Source organism: Corvus moneduloides, chromosome Z (assembly GCF_009650955.1).
Source record: "Corvus moneduloides isolate bCorMon1 chromosome Z, bCorMon1.pri, whole genome shotgun sequence".
In the NCBI taxonomy this organism is placed as follows: domain Eukaryota; kingdom Metazoa; phylum Chordata; class Aves; order Passeriformes; family Corvidae; genus Corvus; species Corvus moneduloides.
In genome coordinates, this window is record NC_045511.1 from 5,862,257 (window position 1) to 5,883,173 (window position 20,917).

General features: G+C 37.2%; 1 protein-coding gene across 7 annotated transcripts in view; it reads left to right on the forward strand.

The window, feature by feature from the left end:
* PDE4D (phosphodiesterase 4D) overlaps nucleotides 1-20,917 on the forward strand; it is a 553,794-nt gene that overhangs the window by 454,489 nt on the left and 78,388 nt on the right. For all 7 annotated transcript variants that reach the window (XM_032095592.1, XM_032095591.1, XM_032095596.1 and 4 more), the window contains 3 exons: nucleotides 9,756-9,792; nucleotides 11,945-12,018; nucleotides 12,833-12,882. In XM_032095592.1, the coding sequence (XP_031951483.1) occupies nucleotides 9,756-9,792; nucleotides 11,945-12,018; nucleotides 12,833-12,882 (161 nt within the window). The remainder of the gene's footprint in view (nucleotides 1-9,755; nucleotides 9,793-11,944; nucleotides 12,019-12,832; nucleotides 12,883-20,917) is intronic.

A 20,917-nucleotide genomic window follows, 5' to 3' on the forward strand; every position in this document is an offset into this window, starting at 1 on the left:
CCCATTTCCACAAAGTCTTAGAACACATCTCAGACACAACATCCTGTCTTCTCAGGACTTGACCAACTGAACATCACTCATAAAAAAACAGCTGCTGGGGGGCAGTTTTACAGCCTTTTTTAGAGAAGCTCAGCACTATTTTCTTCATCAGCTTTTCACTACAAGCTCTAACTAGTATTATTACACAAAATTTGCTGATTTCTATTAGAACTTGCTTCCATGATTTAAAGGAGCAGAACCCAGCCAAGCAACACTGACTGTGGGGAACTGCAGGGTCATTGGTCTGGTGATCTGCTAAATGGCCACCATACCCCCATTCCCTGAGCTGGACAACCTACTCCTACTCAGTAACTTCTGAAGACAGCAGCATCCCTCTGCTGCTGTCTGTGATTAAGGAAATAGCAAGAGGATGCAGTTTACTCCAGGACATCTTCCCTGTATCTACAGTTACAGAGGATATATTTTCTCATCCTCTAAGGCAAGCTTATTCTTTTGTTTCTGAGCCAGTAAAGCCTGGTGTTATTAATGAAATATTGTGAGTATGAATCTTAAGTTAGGGAGAAAAAAACACCTTTTTCCTGAAAGGTGCTGGCCAAGATTCTAAAACAGCTGACAAAACATGCAATTAGTGAGAGGAGTAGTTGCACCTCAGTTTAATTATTAGAAATAATTGTCTTTTCTCCAGAAAAATTGCAGCTGAAATTCCTTGTGATGTATCATATTCTTTTGTAGGAATATCTGATGTTACTATATCATGGCTAAAATAAGACAGTTAAACTTGAAAGCCTATCCTGATCTAAAAAGATCTTTTAAGAAGCATTTTCTATGTGTGCTCTGTTTAGAAACAGATTTTAATGAAAAAATACATTAAATTGCTTGAGATATGTATTTGTTCATGGAAAGAAATGTACCTACATCACTTTAGGAAAAACAGATAAATATTTTGCTTCATTGTGTTTTGCTTTTTTGTTTTTAAGAACCTTAAATTAAGTTCCAGGTTGCAGCTTAAATTAATCTACATAATTTTCAAGTCACTTACAATATTTTTTTGAGTTATAAACAAAAAAAAATTGGAAAAAAAGAGATGACTCTGTCTTTTCCAGTTGTTTTACACATTTTACAGGTGGAATTCAAAACAAAGAACTCAACTTAGAATTCAACTATCTTAAAGTTGAATAATAAATTTGTGTTGACTTCATTTGTTGATAAGGAAATTGGTTATGCTGTAAAACAAAAAGAAGGTATTTTTGCATTGAGAAGACTTCATTTGCTTTTTATTCAGGGGATAGTTTTTGTTGATTAAATTCAAATTTATTTTATTTACTTTCAATCAATACAGAATCATTATTGGTTTTTTTTGTGAGATTGCTAAAACCTTACAATTTTCCAAACATAGCTCTCAGTTGTTAAATGCATCACTTCCCCTTTAAACACTTTTCATATGTTTGGCTTTTTTTCTTCCTTCCTCTGGAAATAATGGATGCTTGAAGGAAAATAACAAGTTACTGCTCATGTGCTAACCAAAACAGACTGAATTCCTACATCTTTTCGGTCAAAGGTAGCATGTTATTAAGAACATGGTGCCAAACCCAATTCTTAGCTGGGATATCAGATACATCACAAGGCCATTACTCCCTGAGCTTGCAACACTGATCTGTGGTGGAGGGGAGGGTGGATGTGTTCATTTTCTGTGCCTGCAGTACTGAAGGATGGAAGCAGTGTGAAGAAGGGGAACTTTGTAAAAAGAGACTTGAATGTCTTGGGGGGATCCCTCTTAGACTGTTTTTCCAGCTCAGTGATCACCTATGTGCACTGGTCAAGTTTATTTCAAAACCCAGAAGAACATTAATTGTCATTTCACCCCTCAGGGTACAAACTGAATGTTTTGGATTCTTTTAATGGCACTAATGCTCAGTTAGCTGTAGAGTTCAATCCTTGAAAACGTGCAGTCTGAAATTCTGAATTTCTTGTTTTTCTTCAAGTTAGCTTGTTTCTTCTTACATGCATTCATTTAGGGACCTTTGAATTTGGTTAAGGGACCATTTTTTTGTAAACCTTGAAACTATCTGTGGCTGGCAGATAGCAAGCTCTCTCAGGCTGGGTTGCATTGTATAAGTGCCATATTTTCAGCAGCTCTGCTATTTCTTTTAAAGAGGGAATCTTTCAGCATGCATCAGTAGAAGGCTCACGTGGAAAGTCATGTAGTCTTATTCTTCAGAATTAGCACATGCGTATCAGTTTTAAACACTTAGGTGTGTGGGACAGGGACAAGAAAGCAACCAACCAAACGCATGATGCTTAAAAGCAGTTCCAGGCAACACATTTTATTTTCATTTGCAACAAGGTAAGAGTTTATATGTGTCAGCTAATGCAATCAAAACTCACTAATAGTAGCTCATTAAATGGCACTAACTTGATTGCTTCCAGTCATGTATGCACACCCAGTCACTAATTTTCTTGAACCTGAGCAGAAAACAGAACTATTCTGTAGTCTCTCATGCCTGTTTGTTTTGTAGCCTTGATATAGCTAAATGATGATTTTGGTTGTATGAACAGTCCAACAGTGGCACTGCTGGCTGGACTCCTCTGATTAAGTTCAGCATTTTTCTCATTCAGAGTCCTATATCCTCTGGCTTAATCCAGCCTCTCCTTCAAAACACGAACTGAAGCCCCAAACTGCACCAGCTTCTTTTCCCTTGCCATTGCCTCAGTGACCCCCAGGCAGACTACCTTCTGATTTTAGAAGGAAAACCACCTACAGTAGTAAAAAACTCTGGCAAGGCCATGCTCTCTTTCCTCTCAGGACTGAGTAATTCTGTCAGACTTAACAGAGGCCAGTTGCTCAGCTGCCCACCATTCTCCTATAATCTAAATGTTCTGCTATATTCTGACAGGATTAAAGCGTTGAGGCTTGGTGGATGACTAGGGAAATATGATACAAATAATTTATTGAGTTATCTGTGTTTTTGTGGGTTACACATCAGGCTGGCATCCTACTGTGCTGGTCCACTACATCACTACCTATGGGATTATCTCAGGCAGATTACACGAGTCAGATGTGTGAGTGCAGTCTCTTTGGAAAAGGTTAAAGCTTCTGAGCAAAGTAGCTGGGTCTGACATAAGAGGTCTTGGTGGTCCTCAAACTCTTCCAAAGGTGTTAGGAGACTTTCCTGGTAGATGGAAGAAGCCTAGTAGTATTCCTACAGCATATTATGCAGAATGGGAAAACATAGTTATACTTCCTGGTTTTTGAGTTATCAGCCAATTCTGATTCCAGCTCATCCAGCAATTCTGAATGAAGCTTCTGGACTTGATGGATCTTCATTAGATCACTATCACCAAGACCCAAAGTTACACTTGTCACCCAGAAAAATCCTTTTTTTTTAATCTGCTCAAAAGCACAGACCCTGTGAAAGGGAGCTATTGATGCATAGTAAGGTGCACAGGTAGCCAGGTAATACTACCTGATAGTCCCTGGATTAAACCTCAAAATACTGATTTAGAATTGCTAACACTGTTCATTTCCAGTTCCTTAGTCTGGTCCTTTTGTATTTCCAAGTCTTGGGAAAGCTTCTCACTTTGGGTGCTAATGCAGTTCAGCTTGAATCACATTACAGTTTGGATAACCTAACACTGATGACTGAAACAGGACAGATTCCAGGAATTCAAAGGCTATTTTCAAGCCTAATCAAGTGTATCTTCAGGATCTGAGATGCTAAAAAGTTGACATGAAAAATTAAAGCACTTTCTTGTGTAAAATATTAGTTGTATCTAGAAAACTGCAGGTATTTTAATACATAATATATATGTATTAGCAAAATGTAATAATCCACAGTTCTTTTGAGGGTTTTTTGGACCTCTGATAGTAAAGCAGACAAGAATTGTTTTCTTCATCAACATCTCATAGTGGAGAAACTTGATTTGTGCTGCCTATGATGTTAGCTGGGGTCTTTGGAAATACTTATGTCTGAAGTTTTTACTAGTGACATTTATGCTGAAGAAATTTTTTTCTCCTTTTAGTGTGTCTTTCTAAATCTCACTTTCTAGTTAGACAGTCCATGTAGAATTACTATAACCAGCATTTCTTTCGGCTGTGATAATAGACCTCTCAGGTGCTGTGGCTTTTCTGAGCCAATCCTCCTTCATCTGGTTAAGCTCAATTAAATTAACTGTACTGAACTCCCAATATTACAGCAATACTTTTTTACTAATTAGGGCAAGCTGTGTTGCTGAATTAGACAGATGTGTCAGGAGGACATAACTGCACAGTGTTACAGAAAATTGTGGTGTTCTGAAACACTCAGACAATAGTTGATGAGAGTCTGCTTCATTCAGGGTCTAATTTCTGTGGTTTCAAGTAGTTCTTTTCAACAATCCTCTTACCTCCATGTTCACAGAAATAAATAAGTGCTCTGGGAAAAACAACCCCCTCCTCTATAGCTCATGGCTCCAACAGCAATTTTAATTGCTTGCTCTCTCAGCCCTAAATCTGCACCTGCCCACAGTGTCATAGTCTCTAGCCCCTGCCTTAGATGCCTGATCATCCCCCACATTGCACTCACCCTTTCAAAGAGATCAAATCACTAAAAACCCACTGTCTATCTAGGAAAAGCTGTAACCCCATTTCATAATCTGGGCAAAGCATTAAGATCTGCCACTTACACTCATTTAGTCTTGGCTTTTCAAGCAAGGCCTAAGCTATCTCAGGATTAGAAATTTTTTCTCAAAGTCTTTAAAAACTGAGATGACATGACTTAAGCACTATTCCTGCAGAATAAGCTGACTTGGAGCACTCTGATTTCTGACTCCACAAAATCAGTTTTGCAAACCAGCCCATCTGGATTTTCCAAATGCAGATGATGATGATAAAGCTCAAGCTGCATGGAGCAGGCAGCCACTGCTGCTCGCTATCCTCAAAGCACAGCTTCTGATGCAAGGTGCAATCTAGAATCATCATCGCTGCTAAAATCTGAATCTGAGCAATGTGACTACTTCAGCATACCTAAATCATATGTTTTGTGTGTGCATATTTGGCTTCAACTATGAGAAGTTATTGGGACAGAAAAGAAAATACCAGCAGTTAGGGTACTGTATTAGCTTATTCTCTGTCTTTCATTTGTGGTTCTGTATATGATATAATTGTGTTCCAGCATATATGCAAACAAAACACAAATGTCTCATCTAAGGTGTATTTCTGCCACGCTATTGGACAGTGAGTCTGATTCAGCCTTGTATACAGAAATCAGTGGATGCTGTGTTTATCCGAATCTGGATGTTTACATTGCAGAAGAAGGCTGCCATGTATTTTCTGACATAAACAGAAGACTACCTTAATGTTCATCTTCTTTCTTATTTTTTACATGGTATATAGGCAGTATGGATTTTCCCATACTTTAATCTTGCTACATTCTTATAGTAAAAAAAAAAAAAGCCCCAATACAATTCTTTAAAAATTGAGTAAATTCATACGACAATATGATGAAAGCATTAGTTCTTGATGTGGAGCATCATTCAGGAATTCCATACAGCCACTGTCCTTTTGGGCTTTTTAATTCAGTTGGCAGCTTTATCCTTTCAATTGGCCTATGTCCAAAGTCTATGGCCAGAGAATCCAACACGGTCTATGCCAGTTGGATTTAAGGCCTGACCAGCATCATCAGCCAGTACTCCTGGGGATATAAGTAAGGTTTTGATTCAATTGGAGGAGTGGAGCAAACTAGTAAGATCATACTTTAAACTGGTACACTTGTCTCAAACTTGTGTTTGTGTTGTATGTTTTCTCTCCTCAAGTAAGACAGAGCTCTTATTTATCCTGTTTATATCTCACAACTTCAATACTTGTCCTCAAGATCACTCAGTTGGTATTTATATGAAAGTCTAAAAAGTCTAGAAAGACCCAGAAAGTCTTCATCTGTGGCCTTACTATGGTCTTTATAAAGACAAACCTAGAGGATCTTCCCTGTGAAGCTCCACGGTGGCATGTGCCTCACACTCCTTGTGGTCTCAAAGGCCTGAGATTTGCTTCTTCTTAATGGGTACCTTGAGTTTTTTCTGACCAGTGTGAAAAACATCCACTCTTTCTTTATCTTTCTGTATCCTGACAGGTCTGCAGGATATCTCTCTAGTTACTTCTTTTATTAGATGTTGTATTAAATTATGACAGTTTAATTATTAAGTGAAGGTATGCAGTCACCTTGTCTTATCCTTGTGTTAATCTTCCTGTCTCCTTCTCTGTCTGTCCATGCATCTCTAAGTTCCTTATTAATAGAGGAAAAGTTAATTACTGTTCTGTAGTTGGGATAGAAGAGACAAACTGATGCCAATCCTGAGGAAAAGAAGCAGAACTTTTGTACGGAGCATGTTCAACTAATGTCTGACTTAATACAGCTCTTTCATATCTTCTTCAGGGCAGGGATCAGCATAGTTTATATGATGTGAGTTCAAGTATGTCATATAGGAAATGTTAGGAAGCAAAAGACAAAAATTTGTGGAAGTCTAGGCGTCATCACTTTACTGTGGCAAACAGCTTGCAATGTTGTATGTAATCTTTGGTCTGCTAATGAGAATTTGGCTTGTTTTTTATGTAACAGTCATTCATCTGATCTGGGCTGTGCATGTTTTAGCAATGTTCTTTGATGATGGAGAACTGATCATTTTAAGTTTTGGGGCTATGTGAAAATTATTCTGCTTTTAAACCTGTGTTTCCTTTGAAAAATGAAGATGTGAACAAGTATGCCAGGCATTCTAGTTAACAGAGTCTAACACTGATGTGAACAATTTCTTCTAACTTTAAAGACTAATATCTCTCTCTGTATTTAGAAGCTTGTGACATATTGGAGGATTTACACTCCCTCTTGCTGCTTCTGTATACAGACGTGAGGTACTATTCAATCTAGAATCCAGAAAGAATCACCCATCAGCTTCCATGTCATCTAGAAACAGGAAGACACTCATACATTGTAGTGCTTATTACACTGTAGTATACTGTGGATCAATGGTATTTTGAATCATATGTTCTTGCTCTTCTGTACAAAAATTAACAGAGCTTCTTTGAACACTCGCACTTTCTCCAGATTTTCTGGCCCAATGTGGATCAAAGCTTGCTCACCACCTTTTACAATTGCTTTGCAGTTCAAGTGGGTCTGGTGAGTGCTAAATTATTTTGAGAAAGCTGTGGATGTCTGTACTTTCAGTATCAGATTCAGCAAAATAATGGTAATTTCTGGAATTGTTTCTCTTGACACAAGGGGGATTTGAACAGTGAAAATTAAGTCCTGGCTTGATTTCAGTACATTGAATTACTACTGAATCATGCCTCTATTAAAGAATAGCAAGCTACAGTATGATATAAGTGTTCTCCAGTGAAATGCAGTCCAGAAGCAGCTCAGGTAGAATCAAGTTTAAAAATGAGAAAAGTGGGATCATGTTATTTTACATAAAAGAAAAATATGATCCTCCAGGGCAGAAAGCCAAGAATATGTAGCTGTTGCCTTCTCTAAGTGCTTCAGCATTCAAGGGGTGGCAAACAGGGGCTAAATGGGAAGAAGAGGAGATTCCATCTACAATAAGGCAGGCCACAAAAGATTTTAAGGAGGACAGTCTAATTTTCATACTTTTTGCCAGTCTGAATTTAGCAGTTAGTAACTATGTTTCAGGAGCTGCCTGGTATTTTGAGGCACTGATGCATATTTTGTGCATTTGTGTCATATATTGGGCAGAGTCTTTGCCACTGACAGATGCTAGAAGGAACTATCTCCATGTCTCCACTGTCTTATTTACAGGTAGAAACAATTTAATATTTTTGTTCTTCGTCCAGTGCTGCTGCTACCTGTAAACACTTTCATCTTCAGAACTGTGCCCTTTCATAATTTCCAAATGAGGGACTAGACTAGATCAGTAAAAAATGGGTTTATGTTTTGGGCTGCACCCCTTTAAGTGTTAAAACAGAAGCAAAAATGGAGTAGCTCTATGCAAATAATAAAAATATCCTTTATAAAATATAAGAAATTAAAGTACTACTGAGAAACATTTAAGCCAGCTGTCACATATCAGATAATGCCATTTCACAGAACCTGAAGACAAAGAGCATAATTTTCCTGGAAGTGAAGTAGCATAGTCACACTGGCTCTTTCAGTGGAGAACAGGATAAAAAAAGGAAAAAGGTATTTGGCTTATCTTCTGCTAAAGCCTTTGTGTAATTCATTAAGCAACCCTTATCTAAAATTATAGTGTAGGGCATTTGCCAATGTTTTCATGACCCAGTGAAAACATAAAGAGGCACTAAACCCAGCTGGTCATTAACTCTCATTAATGCTCTAGGATGATTCACATTGTCTATTATCCCTGACTGGATTTGACTTCACTGAGCAATTGTAGTGCCATGGAGGACATGTTTCTTTTGGTTTGTTCTGAGAGTCAGAATTACATGCTTTCCATCCAGTGGGGGACTGTGGTTTCACCTGAAGCAACACTCTATTCCAACCACTCCTGCAAAGACTCTGTTCAAAATGCAGCTTTCTTCCACAGAGTGTTTAAAAATCCATTCTTCCATTACAAAAGGAATAAAAGAGATGGTAGTAAAAACGGTTACACAGTTATTAAACATTCTGATAATCTTTAATATTGGGGAGTTTTCTTTCATCCTTACAGACTGATTGTACAGTGGTACAGATTGCACACACTGCTTTTTATTTAGGTTTTTGCAGTATCTGTAAACCATTGCTGTCTTGTACACAGTATATAGATAATAAGAAAAATGTTGTAGCAAGTCAAACACAAATCACATTTCTCCATTTATCAGCTTTTTTCTAATTAGATTTTCATGGTCTTGAAAGCCAATGTTAAAAACTCATCATTTTATGCTTAAACTTAAATAACATTAAAATAGCACCAAATCAATGATAGTTTCTGTTAGAAGTTGCAACTTGTAATTTATCATGATAAATTCACTGCAGGAAAGTACAAGAAAATTAAAAGCAGAGTCATATTGGATTTTTGTCTTTGGAAAATTTCTTTTCACCTTAATTGCTGCCATATACTGGATAGGATAACTGAAAAGGCGAAGTTTTCCCTGTCCCTATTTTTTGACTCTATATCCTTAATGCTGCAGATGCTACTTTTATGCCCCTCAGTCTACTTGTATTTACAGGACCAAAATTTTATGACAACCATTTCAAGTGGCAGTTTTCCCTGCTCAAGAGAAGCAACCCCACTTTCTCTTCCTGCCTTTTGCCCTGTAGTGTGTCATCCTGGCACCTTGTCCATACATCGCCCCCGTGGAGGTGACATTGCCACAGCAACAGCACACTGTTAGTCATACACCCCATAACTACAGAAGTCTCAGTCAGTTTGGTAGTTTTACTAGGTTTTCACTCATCTGCAATGTGCTGCCCCACCACCCCCCTCTTCAGCCCTCACAAGCCTGCTGGAAACCCTCACTGGAGTCACTTTTGGAGTGTTCACTGCCATCCTTTGGGATGAAATGTCTGTAGATTAGACCTGGGTGGTCAGTCACCTACCCACCCCACAGCACAAAAACTGGTTGGTCTGTGAGCCTTCCCACAGACTTGCCAGGCAGTTGGGCAATAACTAAGTTGATATTTGCTTTTCAAAGAATGAGTGAAGCAATAATAGAGTGTAACTGTAGAGGAATAAAATTGGAGTTACCTATACTGCATTGTAAAACCTGATTTTCTTTCTGTTAAAGCAGCAAATTTTTGGTAATACCTAACTTATAACTCTGCTTATTTTTTCAGACATGGAGATGACTTGATTGTGACACCGTTTGCTCAGGTAGGCACAACTTTGCCATATTTCTCACACGGTCTTGTAATTTAAAGACAAAATGGCCAAACCAGTTGTTTTCTGTTGTTGATATTATATGTTTGCTTGAAAGAAGAAAAAGTGTCTCAACAGAAAGTCATAAACCTCCCACTCTGTTATCTACACCTCTGTTTCTTAACGCTTTTTGATTATCTGCAATGTTGAAGGGAAACAGCATAAACACCTTTGATCTCTTTCCAAATACTGTAACAGACAGTCATGATTAAGACGAATCTCTGATTCCTGTTATTCTCTTATTTTTCTAATTACAATTTCTCCATTTGAACATCTTTTATGTATTGAGTACAATGAGATTTTTAGACATGAGATAAATTTTATCCAGAACACTTATGTTCCTTTGCAAAACCAGGTTTGCTTTTTCTATTCAGATTCTGGTTTATACAATACCAGCTCAAAATTCTTTATAATTCAGATAAAAATGCCACAATTTTTCACAATAGTGCTGCCTTATAAAGCATGGAAAGTTAACATTGCTATTCCATGAACTCATGATGATGGGTTTTACTCCAAAACAGATAGGAATTGTTGTCAAATAACTGTAATTATAAAGTCATATGTGATTGAAGGTGAATGGAAAGAGAAAGGTTGAGTCACACAGCAGTCTCAAATAAGAATAAAGTGGCAGCTTCAGCCACACTATGCAGGTTACTTTGGTCAAATAACAAGCTGTTAAAAGAATATTAATTTAATAGTTTATTATATATTTAATTATATTGTAAATGGAGGCAGTGTTTATAAGACTCGATCAAGTCCTTAATATTAATAAAACCATCATCTTTTATTAGCAGAGAAAAGATTAAGCAAGGGCCTTCTATAAAAGTAGTCTGAAATCTCCACTGTATGCTGAACATGCAAATTTGATGACATATATAATTGGTTTTAATCCATGCTGAATTAAAAGTAAGTCAGTTTGCTTTCTGATTTTTGGAAAGCAAAACATAAGGAAATGAATACTGTTTAGCTAGACAAATGTATTTTATATTATCTTAACTCATTTGTAAATTACCTCCAATAGCTTGAACACTTCTTGAATACTTTCTGTTACAAGCTTTCATTAATTTATTATTTTTTCTTCAGTGTCCTACCTTCTTCCTACCTCCTGTATAAATTTAAGGCGTTATGAAAAGAGGGTTGTGCACTCCTCAACTCAAATCTCTGAAATCCAGCTTCCCATTGCTTCTTTTGTTATTCTTCACCAGGAATCCAGCCCAGTCTGGGCTGAGAAAATAAATGGTCAACTTCTGCAAAGACACACCAATGATTACTGCTGCTGCTTTCTCCTACTTCCAGCCTAGTTCCAACTAACTCTTGGTTCCTTTCTGACATCATCTGAACTACCTCTCCCCTGACGGAGAGGTTCATCTTATTACCCTTACATGGCACAAAATTTGTTGAGTGTTATCCAACTGCCTTCCGAAGGGAATGCCTCTGCCACTTGCAACAAGACACTCCTCTCTGCTGCATTCACTCTCTGCTGTCTTGCATGAAATTAAGTCCAGAAAGGAAGTAGTTCATCTGTATTGTCTTTGTCAATGCATAAAGCTTGTAAGAGCCTGAAGACTTTTCCTACCTTCTCTGGGGGGATGCCTTCCCCTTTCTCTGGCCTTCTGCACTAAGTGCCCAGGTCAACTGTGCCTCCTAGAGGAGACACTTTTACTTTTCCTGGCAATCTAGACAATCTCATTTCCTTTGTCCTTCAGAGTTTATGGGGACTGAACTGAAAATGATTCTGTAATTATTTCTTATGCATGACGTATTAGACTTGAATGGGCTATTATCATCCAAACTCAAATGCTTTTATTGTTATTCTAAAGAAGTAAGTAGTATTTTGTAAAAAATTCCTCCTCTGCAAGTCAGCCTGCCTTCAAACAGATAATGAGTTGTTTATGAGGGGAACAGAAAAAGAGAAATAAACTACTGCCCTTCTATTATAGACATAATATTCTTAAATAATAGCCAAAGGTTCCAGACTAACAAGCCCAGGAAACCTTTTACAGTGGTTTTGCAACGTTCTTTCCTTTTTCTTTCAGCACAGTGGAGCAAAGATAGATCAGTCTCACTTGTGCAGAAATTTATACTGAAACCACTTTTTTTGTTCCAGGTTCTGGCCAGCCTGCGTACTGTCCGGAATAACTTTGCTGCATTAACCAATTTACAAGACCGGGCACCCAGCAAGTGAGTGTCATTTTTTGGCCACTGAACTTTTTGCAGTGATACTTTTTTAACGTAAACAAAGAAGACAAATAGATGTTACAGATTTCACTCTGTTCCACCAAACCTGCATGAAACAATGATGAATAAGTTTATTAATCCCCTGACGGTGTTATATTTGGTAGCTGAGACAACAGCTCCCTTGCCTTCTAATAGATCTTGCATTGCTGTCCTTGCATAAACTTGGAGCAGGTTTTTGCAACTTACATGATTTTCAATAAAGTAGTCATATGTCTAAGATTATTCAAAGATGATCACTCAGGCACAATTTGAGTCTTGCAAATGAAACAGAGTGAGCAGACAGCTGCACTCACTGAGAGCTGCTTGCATGATCTCAACCTAGAACTCTACCTAACTCATCCAAGGTAGTGATACCCTAACTTACCCACAGTAGTTCATAACTGTAAATGAGCCATTATAAATATGGATCTTTCTCCAGTCATGTTACAGCATCACAGTTAACACTAATGTTAGTTACACTGGCAAATATAGTGAAGTAATTTCCTTCAGCCAAAATACACATCTTGAGAACTAGAAGTAATTAGCATTTCAAAGAAAAGAATGTCTTTGTAAATGTTTATAAATCGCATTTCAAACTATGTATAAGCTCTAGGTGTGATTAGGCAGGCTTTTAATAAACCTGTAAGTTTCCAAAATATTACTGCCCTGGAGTTCCCAAATAAATTCCCAGGTAATGTATTATCTGTTATATTGTTCAAGGATTCAGTCATCTGTGAGTTCATCAGGCTTAAAACTTTTCTCATTTCCTTTTTAATAGACGATCACCAATGTGTAGCCAACCATCTATTAACAAAGCAACTATAACAGGTAAGAATAATTTATTCATAAAAGCATCTAACTGAAAAATGCGTTTTATAGTAATTAATGTATATTGCTTCATATCCTTATATCTGTTTTATTAAAGAGGTTTTGAGTCACATAGTGGCTCAAATTGGTGACTTTTAGTGTTCTGTCATGTTAACTTCTGATTTCTATTTCATGTCTTAAGTTCTTTCCCAATTCTTTTTCTTTTTATACCAGTGTGTGACTTTGTCATGAATACATTCATTAGCAACTTTTTGCAAGAAAATCTAGTAGAAAAAGCTGATACGATGAATCCATTGATCTTTCTTTTTGGGACATAGAGTTCTGTAGCTATACAGACACAAAGCCTTCACATTAAAAGTGCTTATGCAATGAGGAGAAATTTTCAAAACTGACTTTTCTGATGTAGAATGGTAAATCCTATTTCGATAACATTTGTATGAGGGGAAAAAAATCCTTTTAAAAGACAATATTATTTCTAAGGAAACATTGACTTAAAAACAAGACTAACAGTGTAACAGTGTAAATTACATTAATATTTTGGAAAATTTTACCCCACGCTACTTTTGGTTATCTTTTTGACAACTTGGTCTTAGGTGTCTTTATGGGAATATACTTTTCTGGACCCTGTATTTTTTATATCATGTTAATTCACAGGTTCTTACACTGTGTAATTTTCCAGGTAGTTACTTTTTCTATCATGTTCTGGCAGAGTGAAAGAGCATTTGCTTTTCTTCTTGATGAAAGTATACTTACTAAACAGGCAAATTATTATTTAAACCAGAAACGCAACTTTCCATAATTTTCAAAATATATCATCTTTTTAATTGAATTATACATTCATATCTCTAGAAAAAAATGGTACTTCAGCAATTTTGAGGAGACGTGTGGCTTTTCAATGTTGAATAGTTTCTGCTTTTAGGCTCTGGAATGTGTTAAAATCAATGGGTTTTTTCAACTAACCTCTCCCAATATCCATATTTACCTTAAAAGGACCCAGTCTTGGCAGTGCTATATAGTTTTATTCTCCTAGGAGCTCATCATACAGTATGGGCATTTGTGTGTAGGGCTCATCAGGGAACAGAAGGTTAAGTCTTTAAATCTATTCTATTAACAGAAAGACATCATGTTAATTAAATATTAGAAGATATAGATATATATGTAGATAAATTATATTCATGATCATTTGTTAATATATTTCTTGAAGAGATGATTTTGGGCATTGGTTTCAAATTGCTCTCTATAAGCCATTTCAGTTATGAATATTATATCTATTTTTGATTTTTTGATTTGTCTCACAGCAGAGTAATCCAGAAGTATTTAAGCTGGAGATAGAGATACTCAAAAATAGGGCTCTTTCTTCAACTCCAAGGGACTAACTTTAGAAAACTTATAAGAGTAAAATTCATGACACTAAAAGGAAATACAATATCCAGAAGAGAAGATGTGCGTGCAGGTGAACACTCTTACATGTTCTCCCACAGCTATTTGCCATAGGTCAGCTTCTTTTCTCCAGCAGGAGAAGCTGTTCAGACAGCAGGACGCAAGACACTCTCTGTAGGAAGATGTTTCGCTTTTTAAATTCTCCCTGGTCTGAAGGTTTCCATTCATTTAATCTGCAGAGTATACTCTACATGTCAGCCATAAATCATCTGAAATTTTAAAGTTTAGAAAGAAGGCACTACAGTCAGCTCTCCAATTAATCTAGAAAATTATTCTTTGCCAATAAATTCAAAGGCAGCAAGAAAAGGCAAAGAACAGTAAGAATAATTTAGTCTAATTTAGTTTAATCTAATTTCTCAGAAATGCTGCTGGATTTGCTGTGCCCAAATTATGCACTGAACTGGATGATCTTGGGCCTATGTGCACTGGATATAAGTGGTTGAAAGATTTTAGTGATATAGCAAAGATATTAAGTCACTATAAAGCATGAAAATGGCTACAATTAATTTTGACTGTTGAATGGAGATTGAGGCTGGATACTATTTTGCATGAAAGGGTTTGCCCGTTCTTAGTTATGAGCTGGGTTTGATACTTCCATGGCAACAAATTTCATGGCAAAGGTGCAGAAATATGCACAGGTTTGTTCTTGGGGCTTATAGAATTCTAGTAAAACATGTTTACAGCAGTATGTTAAGAAGAAAGATATATTAAAAACACTTCTGCTACATTTCACAGAATAATTGAAAACACTTTTAGATGCTTTTTGAATTCTTGTGAGGAATGTTCAAAATGTAACTTATACAGACCTTTCCTGCTACGAAATCCTCCTGGTTGTGCTGTTGTGTCATGGAGTATCCAGACCAATACAACAGCCAGGGTAGTGTCTCATCATGTCATCCAGATGGCTCAGCTTGCAATCTCAGCAAGAACTGATTGACAAGGTAGCAAACTAGGTGACTGGAGCGCACAGTGTCACTAAGCTATATTGATGATAAACCAGAAAACAGACACTTAAGATGGAGATTTTATGTTGCTAAACTTCCTGGAAGATGTGTCATTGGGAAGTTTCTCTCTGAGGAAAGGGATGATCACAGAAGGGAACTACTGCAGAATATACAGGGAAAACAACAAAGGAAGGACAAAAAGCAATCTGGTAAAGCCAAGAGCAAAATTGAAAGAACAAACTAAAAAAGCGAGAGCAAAATTCTCTTGTTTGCTCTTTTAAGAATTCACCATGAGGCATAAATCTGTGACAAAATACCTTAGCAAAAAAGTAAGAAACTATGACATTGAGAAGAGAAGAAGCACAGGAATCATATGTTCAAATTCTTAGAAGCAACAGCTACCATGGTAGCCTTAATATTTATGGTGATTTTTCAGTGTAAATATATAGAGATTGGTGATCAAAATAAAGTCTTTTCTATTCAGTATATCCACATGAATCCCTTTTAGAAGCTGTGTTGAAAGAAGCTAATGAATATCAATGACATACTTGAAGTTCATTATCAGAAAACTATGCTCTAAGGTGCTGAGTGTTCCTTTTGCAGAGAAATTAGGGAGTAGGAGATGGGAGCTTTTCATGTAACAACAGAATTTTTAGATGCCACTTTTCATACTTGCTTTAGACTCTAGGGTGTAAATATCTGTTTTAACTATAGTTAGTGTGAATAAGCAGAAATTAAAGCTTACTTCTGTTAGAAGTCTTCAAAGGGATATTAATTCCCTACAAATGCCTCTCTCCCATGACTGAGACTAGCCTGGAATAACTCAGTTTGCTGAACAGTTCTCCCATGCTTGGTGTTAACTACTTCAACCAAAAGAGGGGTCTCTCTCACTATGAAACATACTAGTGTTTAATTTCAAACTGACAGTAATTCTCTTAACATGACCAGTGAAATATAAATATTTTTTTTTCCAAAAAATGAGACTATCTGTGACACAAGGATTGAGCTTGCCAGTTTTATACTACAATTCTGTCCACTCATCCAGTCCACACTTCCAGAGTTTGCTTATGAGGATATTGTGTTGAAGGACAGTGTCTGAGGCCTTGCTGAAGTCACTGCATGAGACTTCAGCTGGAGTACTACATCAAGATCTGAGACCCCCAGCATAAGAAAGACTTGTACCTTCTTGAGCCAGTCCAGAGGAAGCCAGGAAGATGATCAGAGGGCTGGAGTACCTCTCCTGTGAGGACAGGCTGATAGAGTTGCATTGCTCTGTCCAGAGAAGTGCAGGTTCCAGGGTGATCTTATTGGAGCCTTCAAGTACATAAAGGAGCCTACAGGAAAGCTGAAGAGGGACTCTTTACGAGGGTTTGTCATGATAGGACAAGGGGAAATGGCTTTAAGCTGAAAGAGGGCAGATTTAGATTAGATATTAGGAAGAAATACTGAGTGGTGAAGCACTGGAACAGGTTGCCTAGAGAAGTTGTGAATGCCCCATCCCTGGAAGTGTTTGAGCAGGGGCTTTGAGCACTCAGAACCTGGTCTAGTAGAAGGTGTTGGAACTAGATGATCTTTAAAGTCTCTTCCCACCCAAACCATTTTATGATTCTATGAATTCTAAGAGTAGAGAAGAGTATTTATATTTTGCAGTCCAGAGCATATTCAGATTTAGCTTCCATTGAAATCCCTCCATCTGATCCATGAAGTTCAGTAACCAAGCAGCAATGTAGATCTCCTTTGTTTTAGCTAGTTTCAGCTATTTCATTTTTGCTAAACAAGCTCACAATTTTTCCAGCAAGTGTTTTGAATATAGGATTGATAATAATCAGCTTTAGTGGAGTTGAACAATTCTAGTGGAGTTGAACCAGTTCCCCATCATTTCTTTGAAAAGTACTTTAAAGTGACCTGTATATTGTTTTCTTAAACAATCAACAATATTTTTCATAAATAAAACAGATTTGGAAAACAGCCATATTTACATCAGGTACTCTTCAGTTAATCATTAAAAGGCGTTATCTAGGTCATGATAAACAGAGAGTTATCTCACTTATAGCCTTGTTAGCCACAACACAAACAAAATAATATTGCTTAGTGAGGTACAGGGCACAAGTCACATTCAGACTGAAATTCATTCATCCATCCCCTGAATAATAGTAAGTAAGGTACACAGCTAACAGGTAAGGCATTGGAGAGACGGGAGTCTGCTCCCCACCCAGACTGTCACAGTCACTTCCTCATCTTTGGGGGTGAATTAGCAGCTTCATCCCTTGCACGTGCAGAGTTTGTGAGCATTTGATACCAATGAATGGAAGCCATATTTGCTCGCATTCAGAAAAAGTTTCTCCGTGTCATAGCTGTTGCAGCACTTTCGTGTGCTACAGTGAAAAAAAAACTGCTTAAAAAGAGTCATTTAGTAAACTGTTTTTCCTTTTCAAAAGGAATTGTCTCCAGTTCAGCTCCATCAGTTTAAGGAAGAGGTTGTTATTAACATGATACAACTGTGAGGGATTGCTGAATACTTTATCCATCTTGATTTGTAGAGTTTTAGTTAATGTTGCAAAACTTTCCTAACTGAAAGACTTCAAATGAAATCTATACGTAGGGCTCTTTTAGTGTCAGTGGGTTTGTAAGACAGTGATTATCCTTCTTGAGGCAGAACAGCAGGAAGAGGACTGATGTGGTTTTGAACCAGATAAGCTGTTCATGTATCATCTCACATTCAAGGAGGTGAATAAAACCATGGTACAAAATAGAATACTCTCTATATTTGAATAGTGCCCTTCAGCACTGATACCTGATAGGTAAATATGTAAGCTTTCATAAAACAGAAAGTTAAACAGAGAAGTATAAGTCATAGTTTACAACATTCCTGGCAAGAATGCCCATGTAATTAAAATTAACCACCCAAATCAAAAATTAGAAAATAGAAGTAGATGTTTTGCAGTGTGTAGACAACAACACTTGGCCCTTACGTGTGAATTTAATTTTTCAACAGTCTGTTTTAGTAGAAATATTTGGTGGTTACTAAAGTGCATAGAGATTAGAATGCATCATAGAGCTGACCTCTGCTTGTTATCTTCATCTAGCACTTCAGGTTACTTTTTTATAAGACTGCAGTGTAGTACAGCCTTGATTTTGTTACAGACTCACCCATTTTGGAGTTAGAATAGGGATCCATTTAAAAATAAAACCTGAGAGACATTATCAGTCTTCACATCAATAGTCTTATATGCAACCCCGCATAAATCTTTGCTTCTTACTTTTAAATTGGTCTCATATTTTGCTGCATCAGTAAATCCTTGTATCACCATTTCACCCAAACTGTCCACTTCACTGGAAAGAGAGACAGGGTGACAAGCTTCATGTGCTTCTTCTCCTTTCATCCTGTGTCAGTTACAGGCACTGGTAGTGTAGCGCAGGAGAGAACGGTACATGACCCCAGGCTGTATTTATTGTATTCATAACAGCAGTAGAACAATTTAAAAGAGTGAAATGTGGTTTGGTTTTTAGGAATGAGTTGCAAAAAATCAGAAAGAAAAATAAGACTCTTGCCTATGTAATTTTTCTCATTCCTATTACAAATGCTGTCCTTTGTCTGATGAATATAGAAAATAAAACTGAAGCAGACATGGTTTCTGGTGTGACTGCTGGATGTGGTCTGAGTGTACCCTCTTTTCACAACTTCACCCAGCATCTGGCATTTCTGATCAGGGACACATTATCATCTCTCCAATTCAAAAGTTATATTTGCAAGTAGATCTCTTTTCCTTTAAAAGATTACCGAAAAACTGGCCTTTTCAAGCCTATTCACTTTCCTGAGTATCTGTTTAAAAAATTAAGGGCTACATTGAAATAATCCGTTAAATTGCAAAGTTCTACTTTCATTATATGCAGGTTCCTGAGTAAGGAGCCTGAACACAGCAGTGAATCAGAGCGACCAGAAGCCATGGTCAGACAACCCTGGAGAAAAGCTACAACAAAGCCTCCCTTTTCTGTATTTTCTCTGTCTGACCTCATGTATTTTGCTTTGCATCCTGCAAAATGACTCATCTTCAGGTGAAAGGTCTAATGCCAGGTCTGGTGGTAGGCATATCCGCTTGTGCCTACTGTGCTTTCTCAGGAACTAGGATTAAAAATTTCAAGAATAAGCAATGCCTAAAAGTCAGCCTTCTGCTCTCAGGCCAGAAGTTACAAAATATTCATGCAAAAAGACCTCTTTTTCCAATGTTAGGTAATTCAACTCAGAAAATATTTGGTAGTGGGAACTGGGAAGCATGGAAGCAAGTGATTGGCATACAGTCAGTATTTAGACATCCCCCTGTGCTTCATGCTTCCAGTTGGCTGTCTTGGTATCAAATCCCTCTGAACAACCACAGGCATTCATTACAGTCAGGGGAGGCAAGCAGGTGTCTCAGGGATTGCACGTGCTCTGCAGAGGCCCTAAACCCCCACACTGCCTCTGCAAAATCTTGGAGTTACCCAAGGACGTTAATTTGGTGTCACTGTCCATGAGAGCGACCAGCAGTAGGCAGCTTAGCATCGTCCCAAACATTCTAAAGTATTCTCTACCAGAAGCCTGTCAGAGAAGAACTGCAGCAAAAATTTTACCAAATTTGACTTTGGGATTTTGGGAGGCATGATGGGAGGCAATGAAACCCTGTAGTTCTTACTGGAGAACTTTCACTTGAAATGTTAAATGTGACAGGGTATGACTTTAAAATTCCCTACTCAAACCCAAATCATAGTACTCAGACAGGTTTTCAGAGCTTTATGACTGTTGCTTTCTGTTAATAGAATTGGAAAATTTATGTGTTTTTTGTCATAGTCCTTAATCAGATCACAGTTAACAAGATTCATCTCTGTCCTGAGTAGAGGTAAACTTTATTTGTACTAGGGAAATCTTGATTTTATTCCCATTATGATGATTTTCTGAGTTAATGAAGTAGCTGTGGTCACATGCATAAAGTTTTAGTTGTTATGGAGTATTAAAAAATTATTCCTAAATATTTACATTAAAATGCTAGCATAAAATTGCCAATCTGATTAATTATTCCTTCTGCCCACCGTATTTTAAATTAATTTCTTTGGCTGATATTTATATTTGAACATTTAAATTACATATGAAGTTGGACGAATGTTAAGCCAAATAAAAGATAAAGATGAGAGACAAAAACTTAAGGTAGTCTCTCCTAAATCATAGGATACTATGTTAAAAATAAAAGGTTTATTTCCCTAACTATAATGAGCAAGGTAGGATTATATCCAAGCGAGTGAATTTTGCCCCTAGGTAGCTTACTACTATGCTAAAAAAATGTGAATTAAATCAGGAGTGTTTTACAGAAGTGACTACTGGATTAGCAAGCATTTACAAATTCCCCTTGTATTAAGTCATATGCTAATAGCTTACTTAGTGCACATACTGCAGAACTATTGACTAATTAGTGTTTAATTTAAGGTGTGCAAAGAGGACTAGAATAAAAAGCCTAGGAAGAAGTCTAGAAATGAAGAAGAAAATCAAACAAGAGTTTCCAAACATGGAAAGCTGAGCTAACTAAATGTTATCACTGGGATTTGGGAAGCTCCAGCAGATGACAGTGGGCAACTAATGGGAAAGAAAACAGTATTTGTTTGGGGAAGAGTCTTTAATACTG